Raw genomic sequence first — 19,356 nt, 5'->3', positions numbered from 1 at the left:
AAGAAAAATGCAATGTGAGTGGTGCCCCTGAAGTGGAGCAGCCTGATGATCCCCAAACTAATGTGCCCAGGCCAGCTCTGAGTCATGCACCCCACATACCCAATTTATCCAGGATCACTGAGCAAGCCAGTCAGTGTTGGAGTAGTACATGAGTTAATTAGCACAGGGCTTAGATCAGTTCCTTTACTGCCTAGAACTCATATCAAATGTATTTAAGGGCACATGAATAGAAGAAAAAGTGATTTGTGTGTTTGGAACCTTTGAATGCATGCAGCTTTCTAAACAACATCCTTGTTGAGATGAGACCAGAGACGGGCCAGGTTAGCATTATATCTATATAAACTTTTCAGTCATAATGCCTTCCAAATAGTTTGGTCTCAGTTTTACAAAATGTGGGTATATGGAGAATTAAAATAAAAACAGAACCTTCTCACACTTTCATGCTGCCTCAGCATCTCAGGGTGGTAGTAACATAAGGGACTTTGGCATGGTCAGTGATGCCTCAGCATCAGACCCTATCATTAGGTGCCTCAATGACCACCCGAACACCTGTTAGGCAAGAGAAATAGCTTCTCCCTTTCCACGTCCTAGCTCGGTCTGCACCCCTGCAAAAGTAAAAACCAATCTCCCCAATTCCCATTCCTGCTTGACCAACTGCTACCGCTGCACCCACATACTATTATAAAGGCAGAGTCCCGAGGTCCACTCTCACCCTGCTCCCCGCCTGCTTGGTTGAGCCTACGCTCCACTGTGTTTCCCCATGTGACCCTGTGAGGTGTGCTGCTCCTCTCTGTTCTAAGACCCGTGAGTACTGATAAACTTATCCTTTCATACCCCTCTGGTGTCACTCATCCTCACCGCACCTGAATATCTAAGAGCCTTTCAATACAGGGTTGAACCTACCTGCCTTACCACCACACAAATGAGCCAAGGAGAACCTTGGTACTTCCAGGTCTGATCTGACCTTGCCAGCTGGGATCAAACAACTTGGACTGTGGATATTGCAGTAGGGTCTGGGGTAAGCATCTGGGAGACAGGGGAAGATTCCAGTCATGAATATCAGATGCTATTTAGCAGTTAGTAAAGTGGAATCTCGGGGACTTTTCTCAGATAGACTTTATTCCTCATCTGCCACCATCTCTATTACCCATTTTCATTATTTTAGGAAATCCCAAATCAACTAGAGACATTTTTTACCTGACACAATGTGCAGCAGTCAGAATCCAACAGCCACCAATATAAATTCCTCCACAGGTGATCTTATCATCATCCTTAATTGCTATCTGCCATGGGAATTCTTTCTACAAAAGACATTGGTGTGGTCACTGCCAGTCTACCAGAGAGCGCTACAAAGAGGTATCCCTAAGATATGCATCATAAGACTCCCAGTCTCTTATTATATCATCCCCAAAATTATTTTCTCAACCTTGGCCATTCCTGGCAAGTAAACCTTATGATTTTTCATGCAGGTTTACCAAATGTGCAGACTTTCCTCCCACCACTCGTTTCCTTCGAACGTGCGTGTTGTCTTTAACTCCACAGGACAGTTTAGGTAAAAAGGACTTTATCCGTTTTCTTTCTTCAAGAAAGGAAGAGAATGTATCATTATTATTTAAAACCCATTACCTTGTGCACAGACACTTCTTGATTACTTATGCCACAAAAACAAAAGCAGAGTGACAGCTAATACAAAATGGGCCTGTTAAACGGTGGATGCTAAACTGAACTATTCACCTCTTTTTATTTTTTATTTTGGCCTAATATTAAAATTGGTTTGACTCTTTGGTGCTCTGCCTTCAGGTGGACTAGAAGCAGAAAGAGTCTGGCTGAGGCTTAAACATTTCCACAGGGATGGCTGAAGAGGAGACAATGTTCGAAATCATGAGGATACACTGACATGGGAAACTGCATCTTCTCACCTATGTAGTTTTTATTTTCTAGAGATTGTTCATATTATTCTTTTCAATAATCTTAATATTAATGATGTTACTCTCAAGTATTTTCTATATGGTCAGTACAAAGTATGCTTAGTACGGCGCATATGTTCTATCTCATTTAATCATCATATCAACCCTGAGAGGTAATGTGCTAGGGATCCCTGGGCAATCAAACTTCAGCGGGCCAGGAGGTATTTTTTGAGCCATTTGACATGTGAAGATGTTTCCTTCCTCTATGAGCATCCACATGTGGCACATTTGCCACTGGGAAAATGCGGTAGGGCAAGACTTTTGAAATGAATTTGCAAGAAAATTCATCAGAAGGGAAGAAAGTTAAAGTATAAGATGCTCTATTTGCTTTATATAGTTCACTATATCTTGAACATTTTTGCAAGCTTGCTTTTTAGTAATACTTAAAGAGCCCCAAGTGAGAAAGGAAATCAATAACACTGTCAGTCATTTGGGACATAGAAGAAAGAGGTTGGTCCCAAAAAGTGATGTTATGAATTAACATGGATAGCATATGTATATGTTTTTGGTTCCACCCATCTTTAAAAATTGAATTGAGGGTAAGTATGATGTTAAGTCTTAAATTTCTGCTTGGACCTTTGAAAGAAGAGAGACCTCATCCATTGTGAATTGTAAAACCAGCTACCTGGGTAGTATCTAAAAATTAATGTTATCTTGAGTCAAAAATAAAGGGATTTTGTTATAAAAGCTGTTCTGATTGATAGCTGTATCTTTAAGTTCTAAAACATCTGATTTAAAAAACAAAATGGGGGAAATGGACTTGGCCCAGTGGTTAGGGCGTCCGTCTACCACAGGAGAGGTCCGCAGTTCAAACCCCGGGCCTCCTTGACCCGTGTGGAGCTGGCCCATGTGCAGTGCTGATGCGCGCAAGGAGTGCCCTGCCACGCAGGGGTGTCCCCCACGTAGGGGAGCCCCACGCGCAAGGAGCGCGCCACGTAAGGAGAGCCGCCCAGCACAAAGAAAGTGCAGCCTGCCTAAGAATTGCGTCACACACACGGAGAGCTGACACAACAAGATGACACAACAAAAAGAGACACAGATTCCCGGTGCCGCTGACAATAACAGAAGTGGACAAAGAAACAAGATGCAGCAAATAGACAAAGGGAACAGACAACTGGGGTGGGGGGAGGGGAGGGGAGGGGAGGGGAGAGAAATAAATAAATAAATCTTTAAAAAATGAAAATAAAAAACAAAATGGAGCACAGGTAACTCAAGCCATTGGGTGCCTCCCTCCCACATGGGAGGTCCCAGGTTCAGTTCCTGGTGCCTCCTAAAAAGGAGACCAGCACACAACTAACAGACACAGAGACAGCACGTGTAATCAACAAGGGGCAGGGAAGAAATAGATAAATAAAGATAAATCTGTAAAACAATAAAACAAAACCCAAACTGTTAAATAATTTTGGGGCCTAGCAAGCTAAAGGGAGTCTTATTTGCATTTAAGCCCTATTTTACTCCTAATTTATATTTAAGGCTATATTTTCATATATATCACTCGAAGTTATATAGTGAATAAATAGTTGAGTCAGGATTTTACAGTTTTGCCTCACTTGAAACTCTTATCAATTATTAAATTTCCAGGAACTTAGTACTTTTGTTTAGCTTAGTTCTTAGAGCACAACTGACCAGAGCACAGAGCTTCAGAATCCTTCTATTTATCATAGTTAAAAACATATAAAAGTGCAGGTTAACTCAGTCATATTCTATTATTTTTCTATTTCAGAATGTATGTCGTGCATAATGTTTGAATTGTGGTTGTTTTTAACAAGAATGACCTTAAACATTCACAACAGTAAAACCTTATGTAGGAGTATTGTTTTAATTTCAAAACTAGCCATAAGAAATAACACACTTTTTTTTCATTTTAAAAACAATATTGAAGTATGTCATTCATACATGAATATACATAAACAATAAGTGTATAGTAAAAGTTGTGAACTTATAAAACAAACATGGGTAACATCATACATTGCTCCCATGTATCACCCCACCACAAACACCTTGCATGTTGTGAAACATTTGTTACAAATTATGAAAGCGCATCCTCAAAGTATTACTACTAACCATAGGTCATATCTTACATTTGGTGTGTTTGTCCTCAAACCCACCCTATTATTTTCTTGTTTATAAACCATACAATTTATTTAAAGTGTACAATCAATGGCATTTGGTATAATCACCAAGTACATTCATCACTTCAGTCAATATTAGGGCATTTTCATCACTCAAAACAAAACCCACTATTAAACCCATATGTTAGTGCTACTAATTACAAATCCTGTGATGCGCTTTCACCATTTCTATTCATTTCCAAACATTTACATTTTCACCAGTTCTGCACAGATTAAAACCTCAGCTTTCCATTCTCTAAGCATATTCTTTTTTCTGGTGACATAGTCTAACTACTGACTCCGTGGTTTGCTAATTATATTTAGTTCATAACAGCAAAGTCATACAGTATTTGTCCTTTTGTGCCTGGCTTGCTTCACTCAACACAATGTCCTCCAGGTTCATCCATGTTGTCATATACTGCATGACTTCATTTCTTCTTGAGCGGAATAATCTTTCATAGTGTGTAATTATCACAGTTTGTTTATCCATTTGTCAGTCGATGGAAACCTGGATCGCTTCCATCTTTTGGAAATTGTGAATAATGTTGCTGTGAACAGCGGTGTGCAGATGTCCGGTCATGTCACTGCTCTCAGTTCTTTTGGCTATATACCTAGTAACAATGTTGCCAGGTCACACGGCAGATCTATATCTAACTCCCTTAGGAACCGCCAAACAGACTTCCATAATGACTGTAGCATTCTACATTCCCTCCAGCAGTGAATAAGTGTAGCTATGTTTCCACATCCTCCCCAACACTTGAATTTTTCTGTTTTGTTAATGTGGCCATTCTAGTGCGTGTGAGATGATAGCTCATTGTAGCTTTGATTTGCATTTCCCTAATAGCCAGTGATGCTGAGCATTTTTTCATGTTTTTTGGCCATTTGTATTTCTTCTTTAGAAAAATGTCTATTCAGGTCTTTTGCCCATTTATTAATTGGGTCATTTGGCTTTTTATTGTTGAGTTGTAGGATCTCTTTATAGACCGTGGATATTAGACTCTTGTCCGATGTGTGATTTCCAAATATTTTCTCCAATTGAGAAGGCTGCCTTTTTACACACTTCACAAAGTCCTTTGAGGTGCAGAATTGTTTAATTTTTATCAGGTCCCATTTATCTATTTTTTTCTTTTGTTGCTCTTGCTTTTAGTGTAAGTTTTTAAGAGATTCCACCTACTACAAGGTCTTGTAGATGTTTCCCTCATTATCTTCTAGGAGTTTACAGTTCTTGTTATTTTGTTTAGGTCTTTGATTCAATTTTGAGTTGATTCTTGTATAGGGAGTGAGATAGGGGTCCTCTTTCATTCTTTATCCAGTTCTCCCAGCATCATTTGTTGAAAAGACTGTTCTGTTCCAGAAAAGTGGACTTGGTAGGCTTATCAAAAATTATTGATAGAAGATTGAGAGACAATGAGTTTTTTTTTGTTGTTGTTTATTATTATTGGAATAATGAAAAAGCTCTAAAAATGATTAAAGTGATGACTGCACAACTATGTGATTATACCAGATACCACTGATTGTACACTTTGGGTGGATTGTGTACTTTATTTATTTTATACACTTTATTTTTTCGTCTTTTTTTTTTAAAGATACATAGATAAAAAAAATTACATTAAAAGATATGATGTTCCCATATACCCCTTGCTTTATTGATATGTATCAATAAAACTGATTTGTTTAAAAAATTCATTTGACCATGCGGGTGAGGGTCTATTTCTGAATTTTCAATTTGATTCCAGTGATCAGTGTGTCTGTCTTTATGTGCCATTTTGACTACTGTAGCTTTAGAATACACTTCAGTGTCAGGAAACTGACTCCTCCAATTTTGCTCTTCTTTTTTAGGATGTTTCAAGACCTCTTTCCCTTCCAAAGAAATTTGGTAATTGACTTTTCTATTTCTCTGAAGTAGGTTGTTGAAATTTTGAGTGGTATTACATTGAATCTGTAAATCAATTTGGATAGAATTGACGTTTTCATGTTGTTTAGTCTTCCAATCCATGAATATGAGCTATCCTTCAATTTATTTAGGTCTTCTTTGATTTCTTTTGGCAGTGTTTTGTAGTTCTCTGAATACAGATCCTTTACATTCCTGGTTAAAGTAATTCCTAGATATTTGAGTCTTTTTGTTGCTATTGTAATGGAATTTTTTTCTTGATTTCTTCCTTAACCTTCTCATTACTAGTATATAGAAACACTACAGATTTTTGTGTGTTGATCTTGTATCCTGCCACTCTGTTGAACTCATTTATTAGCTAGCTTTGTTGTAGATATTTTGGGGTTTTCTAAATATAGGATCTTATCATTTGTGAATAGTGGGAGTTTTACTTCTTCTTTCCCAATTTAGATGCCTTTTCTTTCTTTTTCTTGCCTAATTACTCTAGCTAGAACTTCTAGCACAACGCTGAATTAACAGTGGTGGCAGTGGGCATCCTTGTCTTGTTTCCAATCTTAGATGGAAAGCTTTTAACCTCTCCTCATTGGGTACTATGTTGGCTGTGGGATTTTCATATATGCCCTTTATTATGTTGAGGAACTTTCTCTCCGCACCTATCTTTTGAAATGCTTTTATCAAGAAAGGATGATGGATTTTGTCAAATGCCTTTTCTGCATCAATCGAGATGATCATGTATTTTCTTCCCTTTGATTTGTTAATGTGGTAAATTACACTAATTGATTTTCTTATGTTGAATTATCCATATATACAAGGAATAAAACCCACTTGATTGTGGTGTTTAATTGTTTTTATATGCTTTTGGATTCTATTTGCAAGCATTTGGTTGAGAGTTTTTGTATCTACATTCATTAGCGAGATTGGTCTGTAATTTTCCTGCAGTATCTTTATCTGGCTTTGGTATTAGGGTAATGTTGGCTTCATAAAATGTGTTGGGTAATTTTCCCTACTCTTCAATTTTTTGAAAGAGTTTAAACAGGATTGGTATTAATTCTTCTTGAAATGTTTTTTAGAAGAATTCATCTGTGAAGCCATCTGGTCCTGAACTTTTCTTTGTTGGAAAAAAAAATTTTTTTTAAAGATTTATTTATTTATTTCTCTCCCCTTCTCCCCGACCCTGGTTGTCTGTTCTCTGTGTCTATTTGCTGCGTCTTCTTTGTCCGCTTCTGTTGTTGTCAGTGGCATGGGAATCTGTGTTTCTTTCTGTTGCGTCATCTTGTTGTGTCAGCTCTCCATGTGTGTGGCACCATTCCTGGACAGGCTGCACTTTCTTTTGCACTGGGCGGCTCTCCTTACGGGGCGCACTCCTTGAGCGTGGGGCTCCCCTACACGGGGGACACCCCTGCGTGGCAGGGCACTCCTTGCGCGCATCAGCACTGCACATGGGCCAGCTCCACACGGGTCAAGGAGGCCTGGGGTTTGAACTGCGGACCTCCCATGTGTTAGACGGGGGCCCTAACCACTGGGCCAAGTCCGCCGCCCTGTTGGAAAATTTTTATGACTTATTCAATCTCTTTGTTTGTGTTTGGTTTGTTGAGTTCCTGTATTTCTTGTAGAATTGATACAGGTTGTTTTTGCATTTCTAGCAATTTGTCCGTTTCTTGTCTAATTTGTTGGCATACAGTTTCTCACAGTATCTTCTTATGATCCTTTTTTATTTCTGTGGGGTCAGCTGTAACTTTCCCCCTTTAATTCCTGATTTTATTTATTTGCATCTTCTCTCTCTCTCTTTTTTTTTTTTGTTAGTCTTGCTAAGAGTTTGTCGATTTTATTGATTTTCTCAAAGAACTAGCTTTTGGTTTTATTGATTTTCTCTATTGTTTTTTTTGTTGTTGTTCTCAGTTTCATTTATTTCTGCTCTGTTCTTTGTTGTTTTCTTCTTTCTGCTTGCTGTGGGATTGGTTTGCTGTTCTTTTTCAAGTTTGTCCAATTGTTCAGTTACTTCTTAGATTTTAGCTCTTTCTTCTTTTTTAAAACAGGCACTTAGGGCAATACATTTCCCTCTTAGTACTGCCATTACTGTATCCCATTAGTTTTGATAAGTTTTGTTAATTGTTTCCATTTGTCTAGAGATATTTCTCTGGCAATTTCTTCTTTGACCCATTGATTGTTTAAGATTGTGTTGTTTAGCTTCTATACGTTTGGAAATTTCCCCTTTCCTGCCTGTAGCAGTTTGATATTATTTATGAATTCCAAAAAGAAATATAGATTGTGTTCGTAAACTGGTCTCTTCCTCTGGGCATATTATATTGTGTTAAATTCAGAGGTTTTACTTTTACTTGATTAAATTATGATTAAAGCTTTGATTCAGCCATATCAGTAGGACATTGACTCTCTGTCCCTTTGGTGGGTGGGGACTCTCAGAGAAAACAACATGACAGAGGAGAGAGAGTTTGAGTTTTGATGCTGGAGCCCCATGAAATAGACACACAGGAGAAGAACACAGAGGAATAGAGATAGCTCCTTAGACACAGCGGAGGCCCCAGAAAGAGAGATGAGCCTAATAGTCTATAGCTGACCTTGTGAAAGATCAGAGCAGCTGAGCCCAGAAAGAAACAAGCGCCAAGAGAGAGAGACAAGCTGTAGCAGTTTGATATGGTTATAAATTCCAAAAATAGATACTGGATTATGTTTGTGATCTGGTCTGTACCTGGGCATGATTGGAGTTTTGATTGGTCCATGTCATTAGGGCGTTGAGTCCCCGCCCCTTGGCATGGCAAAGGACAGAGTTGAGAGTTCTTAATGGTGGAGTTTTGATGTTGGAGTTTGATGCTGAAGTCTGATGCTGAAGTAAGCACACAGAGGAAAGAGAAGCGAGTCCCAGAAAGAAAGGAACCTTGAACCTAGAGAGAAGCAAGACCCTGGAAGGGAGGAACCCAGGAAGCCTGAACCCTCACAGACTTTAGCAGCCATGTTCCTCTAACACATGGAAATAGACTTTGGTGAGGGAAGTAACTTATGCTTTATGGCCTGGTATCTGTAAGCTCTTACTCCAAATAAATACCCTTTATGGAAACCAACCCATTTTTGGTATTTTTCATCAGCACCCCTTTAGCTGACTAATACACAAGCCTTATGCTAACTTACAGCTGAGAACAGAAGGAGCTGGGACCATGGAGCCTTAGGAGGAAGAGGAAGGCTGAACCCTCACAGATACTGGCAACCATCTTGCTCCAACACTTTGGTGAGGAAACAGACTTTGGTGAGGAGAGTAACTTATACTTTACGGCCTTGTGACTGTAAGCTTCTACCTCAAATAAAGACCCTTTATAAAACCAAACAGATTTCTGGTACTTTGCATCAGCACAGCTTTGGCTGACTAATACACTGACTATTACTGATTTCCAGCTTCATTCCATTATGATCAGAGACGGTGCTTTGTATAATTTCAGTTTTTTTGAATTTATTGAGAGCTGTGTTGTGGCCCAACATGTGATCTATCCTGGAGAAGGATCCATGAGCACATGAGAAGAATGTATACCCTGTTGTTTGGGGGTATGATATTCTGTATATGTCTGTTGGGTCCAGCTCATTTATCATATTGTTCAAGTTCTCTTTTTCCTTGTTAATCTTCTGTCTAGTTGTTCTATCTTTTGATGTGAGTGGCATATTGAAGTCTCCAATGATTATTGTTGCGATATCTATTTCTCCTTTCAGTTTTGCCAGCATTTGCCTCATGTATTTTGGGGCACTCTAGTTAGGTGCATAGATGTTTATGACTATTACTCCTTCTTGGTGGAGTGTTCCTTTTATTAATATATTATGGCTTTCTGTATCTCTTATCACTTGTTTGTATTAAAGTCTGTTTTATCTGACACCAGTATAGCTACTCTTCTCTTTTGGTTACTATTTGTGTTAAAATATCTTTTTATAACCTTTTACTTTCAGGCTCTTTGCATCTTTGGGTCTAAGGTGAGTCTCCTGCAGAGAGATATGGATGGCTCATGTTTTCTTATCCATCTGTCAGCCTATGTCTTTTGATTGGGGAGCTTAATCCATTATCATTCAATGTCATTACTGTAAAGCATTACTTATTTCAGCCATTTTATAAAAATATGGAATGCATCATGAATTTGTGTGTCATTCTTGCACAGGGTCCTGCTAACCTTCTCTATATCATTCCAATTTTAGTATATGTGTATATGTGTATATTTAGTATATGCTGAAGCAAGCCCAAAATAACAAATTTTTAAAAGCAGTTCTGGGAAGTGGACTTGGCCCAGTGGTTAGGGCGTCCGTCTACCACATGGGAGGTCTAGGGTTCGAACCCCGGGCCTCCTTGACCTGTGTGGAGCTGGCCCATGTGTAGTGCTGATGCACACAGGGAGTGCCGTGCCACGCAGGGGTGTCCCCCGTGTAGGGGAGCCCCACGCGCAAGGAGTGCACCCCATAAGGAGAGCCGCCCAGAGTGAAAGAAAGTGCAGCCTGACCAGGAATGGCGCCTCACACACGGAGAGCTGACACAGCAAGATTACTCAACAAAAAGAAATACAGATTCCCATGCCGCTGACAACAACAGAAGTGGACAAAAAGAACATGCAGCAAATGGACAGAGAGAACAGACAACTGGGGCGGGGGGTAGGGAGGGGAGAGAAATAAAAATAAAATAAAATAAAAGCAGTTCTTGGGGAGCAGATGTGGCTCAAGCGGTTGAGCACCTGCCTCCCACATGGGACATCCTGGGTTTGATTCCTGATGCCTTCTTCTCCTTCTTTTTTTTTCTTCAAGATTTATTTATTCATTTATTTCTCTCTCCTTTGCTCCCCACCTTGGTTGTCTGTTCTTTGTGTCTATTTGCTGCGTCTTCTTTGTCTGCTTCTGTTGTCAGTGGCACTGGAATCTGTGTTTCTTTTTGTTGCATCATCTTGTTGTGTTAGCTCTCCGTGTGTGCAGCACCCTTCCTGGGCAGGCTGCACTTTCCTTCGTGCTGGGCGGCTCTCCTTATGGGCACACTCCTTGCGCGTGGGGCTCCCCTACGCGGGGGACACCCCTGCATGGCACGGCACTCCTTGCGCGCATCGGCACTGCTCATGGCCAGCTCCACACGGGTCAAGGAGGCCCGGGGTTTGAACTGCGGGACCTCCCATGTGGTAGACGGACGCCCTAACCACTGGGCCAAGTCTGCTGCCCCTGGTGCCTTCTAAAGAAGACAAACAAACAATGAATGGACAACAAGGAGACATTGAGCAAAAACGATGAGCAGACGAGCACAATCAGCAAAAAAATTAGAAAAAAACAGTGAACAAGAAAAACCAACAATGAGCAAAAAGACAAGGGAGCCAAGGTGGGGAGCAGTCTGAAGTAGTTCTCAAGAAGCATTTAGCCTTGTTTATCTCAAAAATCATAGGGAAAGGAGCATTTTTTTTTTCAATTTAAGTTGCTATCAAAGTTAATTGTGCTTGAATAAATCATTCACACTAACACACATATACATACTCATGTAGTTGCATACTTAAACCAGTGAACCACTAGTAAAAAAAGTATAATGTTAATTTACCTGCATCCATATCAGCAGTCAAGATTTCCATTTTCTCTATAATAAAACAAATTCCAATGTTTAGAGTTGTGTTTACAGTAAAAAGTGAATCATTTAAAAAATTAAAACTTTGTTAATAACTTTTTATCTTAAACTTGTCCTCCCTTTAAAGAGGACTGTGCCAAATCCTTATTTCCTTTCCATAGCTAGGGAATTTTGAAGGCTTGAGATGAATTACCTAGAAACTTTTGCTGGTATCAAACTAGAAGTGTCTAGTGAGTGGTACAAGTGAGTGACAAGACTCACAGTGCCACAGTTTTCTGAGTTTAGAACAGGTAAAGTGTAAGGACCCATAGAAGGAAAGCTGCTTTTTCAACTCTACATAATGCGAGGTTTTTACATAAGGTGGAAGCAGTCACTGATACTGACCAAGTGAGTCCTGAACTGATGTTAAAAAGTCTCTGCTCATTTATACATAATAAGGCACCTCGTAAAGGGGCCATGTGAACAGAGAATATTTTATTTGCTTTAGTATTAGGCTAATTAATATTAGTCAGAAGGGAAAAAAGGTTCTCTTCCTTAAACTTCTGTTTGAAGCTATCTGGGCTAATTCCATCTTGAGTGTGCCCCATCCTAGAACATTTCAGGGGACAGAATTATGATTGCTTTATCCTGGGGATCCAAAGGCAGCTTCCCCCCAATTTTAGCTCTGCCTTGGATGAGGGTGTGGTTGTGATGGCATAGCTGGGAGGGAGGGCAATGCTACTTTGCTGCAGCAATTCTGTATCTTTCTCCTGGATTTCTCAAGTTCTCTGTGGAACGGCAGACATATATCGGTTATGTCATACAATTAGGTTGTTTTCTGGGGCAAAGAGATACTCTGCTCAGAAGCATTCACCAAAGCACCTTCATGAATCAGAAAAGATTCAGCATTTGTATTAAATGCTCAACAAAGGAAGATGAAGAGGATCCAGTGTAGCTGAGGTGAACCGGATATTAGAAGAACAGCATAGAGTTTCAAAAACACAAACAGTAAGAAACAAAATTGACTTAATTTTATAAAAGTTAAGGATTTCTAGTCAACAAAACCCACATTGTGTAAAGTTAATAGATGGTGACAGAATGGAAGAAGGTGTTTGCAATGTCTAAAACTGACAATGAGTTAATATCTAGAACGTACAAGGAACCCCTGCAAATTAACTAGAATGACAACTGCAACCGTGATATGAAATTGGGCAAAGAAAATGAACCAGGAAAAGGAGAGAAGACACTCAAAAAGCTAGCCAACATACACATGAAGAGAAACTCAAAACCACTGATTATTAGAGAAATCAAATTGATAAACAATGAATATCACTTTATACTATGAAACTAGCAAAATGAGAAAGCTTGGATAATGCCAAATGTTGGTGGAGTTGAGGAGAACCCTCAGGCATGGTGGGTAAGTAGACTCGTACAGCCTTGCTAAAGAACATCGAGACACCGCCTAGTCAAAACAAGCCCATGCATACCGCAAGACCCAACAATTCCTTGCCCTAGTGGATGTTCCCCCCAAATTCTCCTGCATACCCTCAAAGTGAAGTTATTCACCACAATGTGATTGTGTGACTGCTGGAAAGGTGGAGAACAAATTGTGAAAGATGAACACCACAGAATATTTTAGGCAACAGTTAGAAGCAACAGATTACATGAACACATAGCAACTTGGACAGATCTTTAAAAACTTAATATTGGAAAGTGGGTGTAGCTCAGTGTTTGAACACCTGCTTCCCATATACGAGGTTCTGGGTTCAATCCCTGGTAGCTCCAAAACAAACAAACAATCAAACCCCAAAACTTAGTGCTTTTTAAAAGGCAAGAAAAAAGAAATGAGATCTACAACACAATATTACGTGAATTAAACATATGTGCTCACAGAATAACAACACATGTTGGAAAAGAATGCATACCAACAATTGACATACACATTAAAGCACATGAAAATGGTTTCCTATATGGGGATGGGAAGGGCAGAAAGGTATAGGAATAAAGGGGGTACATAGGCAAATACTAGAGAGGCTTTGTCTGGACCAATGACGATAATGTACAATGAATTGAGGACCACAGCTCACTCATCTCTCTACACCTGAGGTCCAAAACAAGAAAGGAAGGAAGGTAAGGAGAGCAGAGGGAGAAAAAGAATAAAGTAGGGACAAAAAAGAATAGCAGCATTGGAAGGGAAATGATTAGAAGGAGGGAGGGAATATTAAGAAGAGGCGTTTAGAACAAGGGTTGATCTTGAGCATATAAGTTCCCAGAGATCTAAGGCATCCCAAGGAGGACCATGAACTTCCAACATTATGTGATCTGGGGATTTGAGTATTAAAGAAAAGGATGACCCAAAGAGTGGGAGCATTTAGGAAAATCTGGCTTACATAAATAAATAAGAAAATATCTACCATGAAAAGATCTTATCTTTCCTCTGGTGGCAATTTCTTCAGGAGCAGCCTTGGTTTTAAGAAAGAAATAAAGAGAAGGGTATTTGGCAAATGTGAAATGAGAAGGGAAGAGTCTACTTTTGGTAGTTATTTGGTCAGCGGGCTGTGGATGGGAGTGAGAATTGGCGTTTGTCACACTGTGCCTAAACTCATGCTAAAAAAGGGATATTGGTAACAATGGTGACACCACCCTAAGTTAATAATTACATTAAAAGATAGGAAGAAAACAGTACCTTAATTTTGTTTCAATTCTGCAACATCCAAAAAATTTATTAAAAGTTTGACCTTGGGAGGCGGCTGTGGCTCAATGAGTTGGGCTCCCATGTGCCATATGGGAGGCCCTGGGTTCACGTCCCGGGGCGCCCTTGTGAAGGTAGGCTCCCCCGCCAGCGCTGTGGAGAGCCTCGCAGACTGCCCGCTCCGCAGAGTGCCGACTCAGCAAGGTGACAACAAAAAGGGAGACAAGCAAAAACACAGAAGAGACGCGTACCGAATGGACACAGAGAGCAGACACAGACAACAAGCAAGCCGTGGGGGTGTGTGTGGCAGAAATAAATTAAAAAAAAAAAATACAGACACGGAAGAATGCACAGCGAATGGACACAGAAAGTAGACAGCAAGCAAAAAGCTGCAATGGAGGGGGGAGGGAAAAAAAGGTTTACCTTGCGGAACAAATGCGATGGCTGAAAACAAAAGCAAAAATAATTTACCATGGCATAGGATAATTTTTATTTGAGCAAAAAAAATCACACATTACCAATGCTTTACATATATCAGAAAAGCTATAGCACTGTATCCTTGCTATCAATACTGTAATATAAATGTTCTGTTATAAAAATAGATTTACCTTGAGTTCTAAGATGTCCAGCTGCTAAAAACAAAACACAAAAAACTCATTATAGGACAGAGATTATTTTCACTTGAATAAAATATTTACAAGTCATTAACATAAAAGTAGATAACAACTTAAATTAATATTTACAAAATGAGAAAAGAAACCATACTTTGCCATCTTACTTTGGCTTTTAGTACAGCAAAATAACTTACTTATTTTACAATTAAACACATAGATTTAACTGCACCAAGGAAATCATTTCAATTTGAATTTTAAAAAGAGATTAGTATTTTAGCTATATTTGAACACCTCTTCAACAGCAAACATCTCTACAGTGATGCAAAATTTATAACCATCTTAAGCTTATATTAATAAAATAAGGCCTTGTGATAATATGAATTCGTGATAAATGAAATTGAACTCAAGATATAATCCAAACCTTCCTTGATTTAGTTTTCTGACCTGACTGCCTAAAAGAGAGGTCAATGAATACACTAATATATTTATTTTATATCTCTGCTTTCACTTGCCCTCTGTGTGTGTGTGTTTGTGGGGGGGCAATAGAATCATTGCTGAAAGACAAAAGGCAGAGCTCATCCTAAAGAAGGGTAAACTGAGGTGACAGTTGACTAAATGTATTTTTCATATGAATTGAATAAATTGATGAAAATAAATAAACTTTAAGTTATGATTAATCCCTTCTAGTAGGATTTTTTTTCTGATAAATTAAGAAACCACTTTTTTAATCTTAAACTTTGAGTTTTGAATCAAGAGGAAGAGGAGTGAAGCAGATTTGGCCCAATGGATAGGGCATCCGCCTACCTCATGGGAGGTCGGCGGTTCAAACTCTGGGCCTCCTTGACCCGTGTGGAGCTGGCCCATGCGCAGTGCTGATGTGCGCAAGGAGTGCCCTGCCACGCAGGGGTGTCCCCCGCGTAAGGGAGCCCCACGTGCAAGGAGTGCGCCCCATAAGGAGAGCCGCCCAGTGCGAAAGAAAGTACAGCCTGCCGGGGAATGGCGCCGCGCACACAGAGAGATGACGCAACAAAAAGAAACACAGATTCCTGGCGCCGCTGATAAGGATAGAAGCGGCCACAGAAGAACACACAGCTAATGGACACGGAGAGCAGACAATGTGGCAAGGCAGGGGAAGGGGAGAGAAATAAATAAAAAAAAATCTTTAAAAAAAAAAGAGGAGGAGGAAAAGGAGGGTAAAGTTAAGGAAGAGGAGGAGTAGGAAAAGAAACCTGAAATATTGTACTAAAGAAATGACATCAAACTGTACAATCTCACTGGCAAAAGTCTTGGTTTGCTGCCTTCCTCACTGAAATTTTTTTTTCTTCCTCTCCTCTTTTTACAAAGGATTGGATTATTATTATTATTATTTATTTTATTAGGAAGTACTGGGAATTGAACCCAGGACTTCTCATACATGGGAAGCTGATGCTCAACCTCTGAGCTATATCCACTCCCCAATGAGAGCTGGTTTTTTCATTTTTTTTTAGAAGTTCCTGGGTATCAAACCTGGGACCTTGTCCATAGGAAGCAGGTGCTCAACCATTTGAGCTACATCTACTCCCCATAATTTTAATGAACACAAAAGTACTTTTGCCCAACTGCTTACACACTCATCAAAACAAACTAATGGTTCGACATCCTAAAAAGCATATTCTCCAATTTAAGACTTGCTATCAATGGAAAAATAAAACAAAATTTCAGTAAAGTCAAATACTTGGTCTACCAAGTAAGGCAAATTTATTATTACTCTCAATTCATCCATCCCTTTATATCCTCAGCATTTATTTACAGATGTGTGTATAAGGAGGCATTTCTAGAACTTTTGGAATCTAAAAATAATTAGATGGAGTATGTTTTCAAGGAGTTTATTATTGAGAAGGGGAGGTAAGACAAGTATAAAAAACTACCTGTACAATAAACATTAAAAGTAAGTAGTGTGCTGGTGCTGACTCATACGAGCTTGCAAAAGCCTGCTGTGTCCATTGATCCCCCAACTCATGTTCTGGGATGTCATGTCAGTAGCTTGAAATTACCCATGGTGAATCATTACACCACCAAAACTGGGAAAAACTACAGATCAGGGCCTCCTCCCCAACCCAGGAAACCAGTGGTTAAACATTTACCAGCAACACCACTGGATAAGTTCCCAAAAATATGTAGATATAAGCATACTAACTGGTTCTACAACCTTCCCTATTTTTGATAGCATCTCCATCCTTTTGATTTTCACACCAAAACCCTTGGAATCTGACTGCTCATTTGCTCTCACTCCTACCCCCATTCCAATCTATCAGCAAATCTTTTTGGCTCTACCTTCAAAATATATTCAGAATTTGACCACTTCTCACCATTTCCATTCCTACCAACTTGTCTTAGTCACCATCATTGCTTCCTTGGATTACTGCATTAGTTTCCACTAATGATTCCCCATTTCTCCCCTGACCATTCATAAAGCCTATTCCCCACCCAGAATGACTGGATTTAAAATGAAAGTCAGAGCACATCACACTCCTCAAAGTCAAGTAGTGGCCCCCCTTTCACTCACTAGCAGACTTTACATGTCTGTCCTGACCCCCTTGTCTTCCTCACTGCTGCCACCTCACTAATATCACCTATTGCCCATTCTCTTACTCTCACTGCTGCCATATGTACCTCTGCCACACTAGGCACCTTGCTGCTTGTCCCTCAAACATAGCAGGAATGTTCCTGTCTTAGGAACACGACATTGGCTGGTACCTCTCCTTCGAACACTCCTTTCCAGATAGCTCCATGGCTAGCTCTATCATTTCCTTCATTTTTATGTAAAAGTTATTTCAGTGAGGCCTTCCCTGATCACCTTATCTAAAATTTAAAAACTTACCTCCCCCCAAAAAACACACACACAAAACTTACCCCCTGACATTTTATATACTCCTTCCCTGCTTTAGTTTTTCTCCTTAGAACTTACTATTTTTCTTGACATTTATTTATTTCTCTTGTTTATTGTCCCTTTTTCCCCACTAGAATGTAAACTACTAGAAAAGAACAAGGATCTTTGAAAACATTATTCATTACTGTAACCCCAGTTCCTAGAACATTGTTCAGCATACATAGTTGACATTCGATAAATATTTGTGGAATAAATGAACGAATAAATAATTCACAGAGATTTTCCTCCTGAAAGCATCAGTTGGAACAAAAAAGTCAGTCAGTGTAGCACAACATTGAAGACAATTGGAGGTTGCCCATGGCACCAACTCATTCTTTTGAAACTTGGTAAGTGAAAGGAATGAATAGCATTATTTTGCCTTTCCACTTGAAATTCATTTCATGGTAACCAAATATTTGATGAAGGAAAGTTCTCTGTAAAATTCCAGTTAATAAATGCAGAAGTAATAACAGAATTAGAAAACACTATCTTGCAACCCCTACTGTCAAAATATATCTAGACAATAGTTAACAAAGTCTGCTAAAAATCATTTTGGTAAACACGTATAGGAGAAATTTTTAATGGAAAGATCAAGGTGATTCAATGCTCAATCTTAGCATTACTAGTGGGACAACCAGAGAACAGAGCATTACATATAATAGGAAGTGAACAGCAACACCCATCAAGAATTCTTGCCTAAAATATTGAACCTTGCATCTAATCAATCCTCTAGGATCTAAAGACTTGTTTGGAAATTTTGGGAAATTCCTGAGATAGAAGAACACATTCACATCTCAAGGAGGAATTAGTCATATCTAGAATGAGGGAGACCCTATGGACAAATGACTCAGGTTTCCTCCATAATCAATGACATGAGCAAAGCAGGTGTAGCTCAGTGGTTGAGCACCTGCTTTGTATGTACAAGGCCCCAGGTTCAATCCCTGCTACCTCCTGAAAAAAAACCAATGACATGAAAAAAATTAGGGGTGAATAGGTGGATGGGCAACATTTAAAGAATAAAAGAGGTTTAAAAAACCTAATGTATAGACAGTTTGCATCCTGATTCAAACACATTTGAACAGTTGGGAAAATTTGAACATAAGCTATTATTAAATGATGTTACAGAATTAATATTTTTAGATGTGTTGATAGGATGGTTATATATATATTTATATATATTATATATTATATATATTATATATACATTTCTAAGGATAAGAACATATATATATAGATGTGTTGATAGGATGGTTATATATATATATTTATATATATTATATATTATATATATATTATATATATATATAATGTTCTCATCCTTAGAAATGTGTACAGGTGAAGTGACATGATATATGAAATTTGCTTTAAAATACTATATATATTATATATATATTATACATATTATATATATATTTCTAAGGATATATATTATATTATATATTATATATATATATGTTCTTATCCTTAGAAATGTGTACAGGTGAAGTGACATGATATATGAAATTTGCTTTAAAATACTCCAACAAACAAACAAACTAGAAGAGAGGTAAGCAAGACTGGCAAAATACTGATAGTTGCTGAAACTCTAAGATGAGTACATAGGGGTTCATTCTACC

At 38.8% G+C, this 19,356-nt stretch overlaps 1 protein-coding gene and 1 non-coding gene across 3 annotated transcripts in view; both read right to left on the bottom strand.

Moving 5' to 3' along the window:
• CFI (complement factor I) overlaps positions 1–19,356 on the bottom strand; it is a 60,792-nt gene that overhangs the window by 11,994 nt on the left and 29,442 nt on the right. Inside the window, exons 7-11 of one of the 2 annotated variants that reach the window (XM_058294169.1) lie at positions 14,827–14,850; positions 14,642–14,662; positions 11,524–11,559; positions 1,476–1,579; positions 1,198–1,301 (exon numbers count right to left, since the gene is read on the bottom strand). In XM_058294169.1, coding sequence (XP_058150152.1) covers positions 1,198–1,301; positions 1,476–1,579; positions 11,524–11,559; positions 14,642–14,662; positions 14,827–14,850 — 289 coding nt within the window. The remainder of the gene's footprint in view (positions 1–1,197; positions 1,302–1,475; positions 1,580–11,523; positions 11,560–14,641; positions 14,663–14,826; positions 14,851–19,356) is intronic. The other variant, XM_058294172.2, reaches the window with a different exon arrangement.
• On the bottom strand, positions 10,076–10,178 carry LOC111759919 (U6 spliceosomal RNA). Its single transcript, XR_002793756.1, has one exon. It is a non-coding gene; the product is annotated as a U6 spliceosomal RNA (small nuclear RNA).

The sequence above is a fragment of the Dasypus novemcinctus genome, chromosome 1 (assembly GCF_030445035.2).
Source record: "Dasypus novemcinctus isolate mDasNov1 chromosome 1, mDasNov1.1.hap2, whole genome shotgun sequence".
NCBI lineage: Eukaryota > Metazoa > Chordata > Mammalia > Cingulata > Dasypodidae > Dasypus > Dasypus novemcinctus.
The sequence above is the reverse complement of the archived record's forward strand: the minus strand, read 5'-3'. Positions and strand labels throughout refer to the sequence as shown.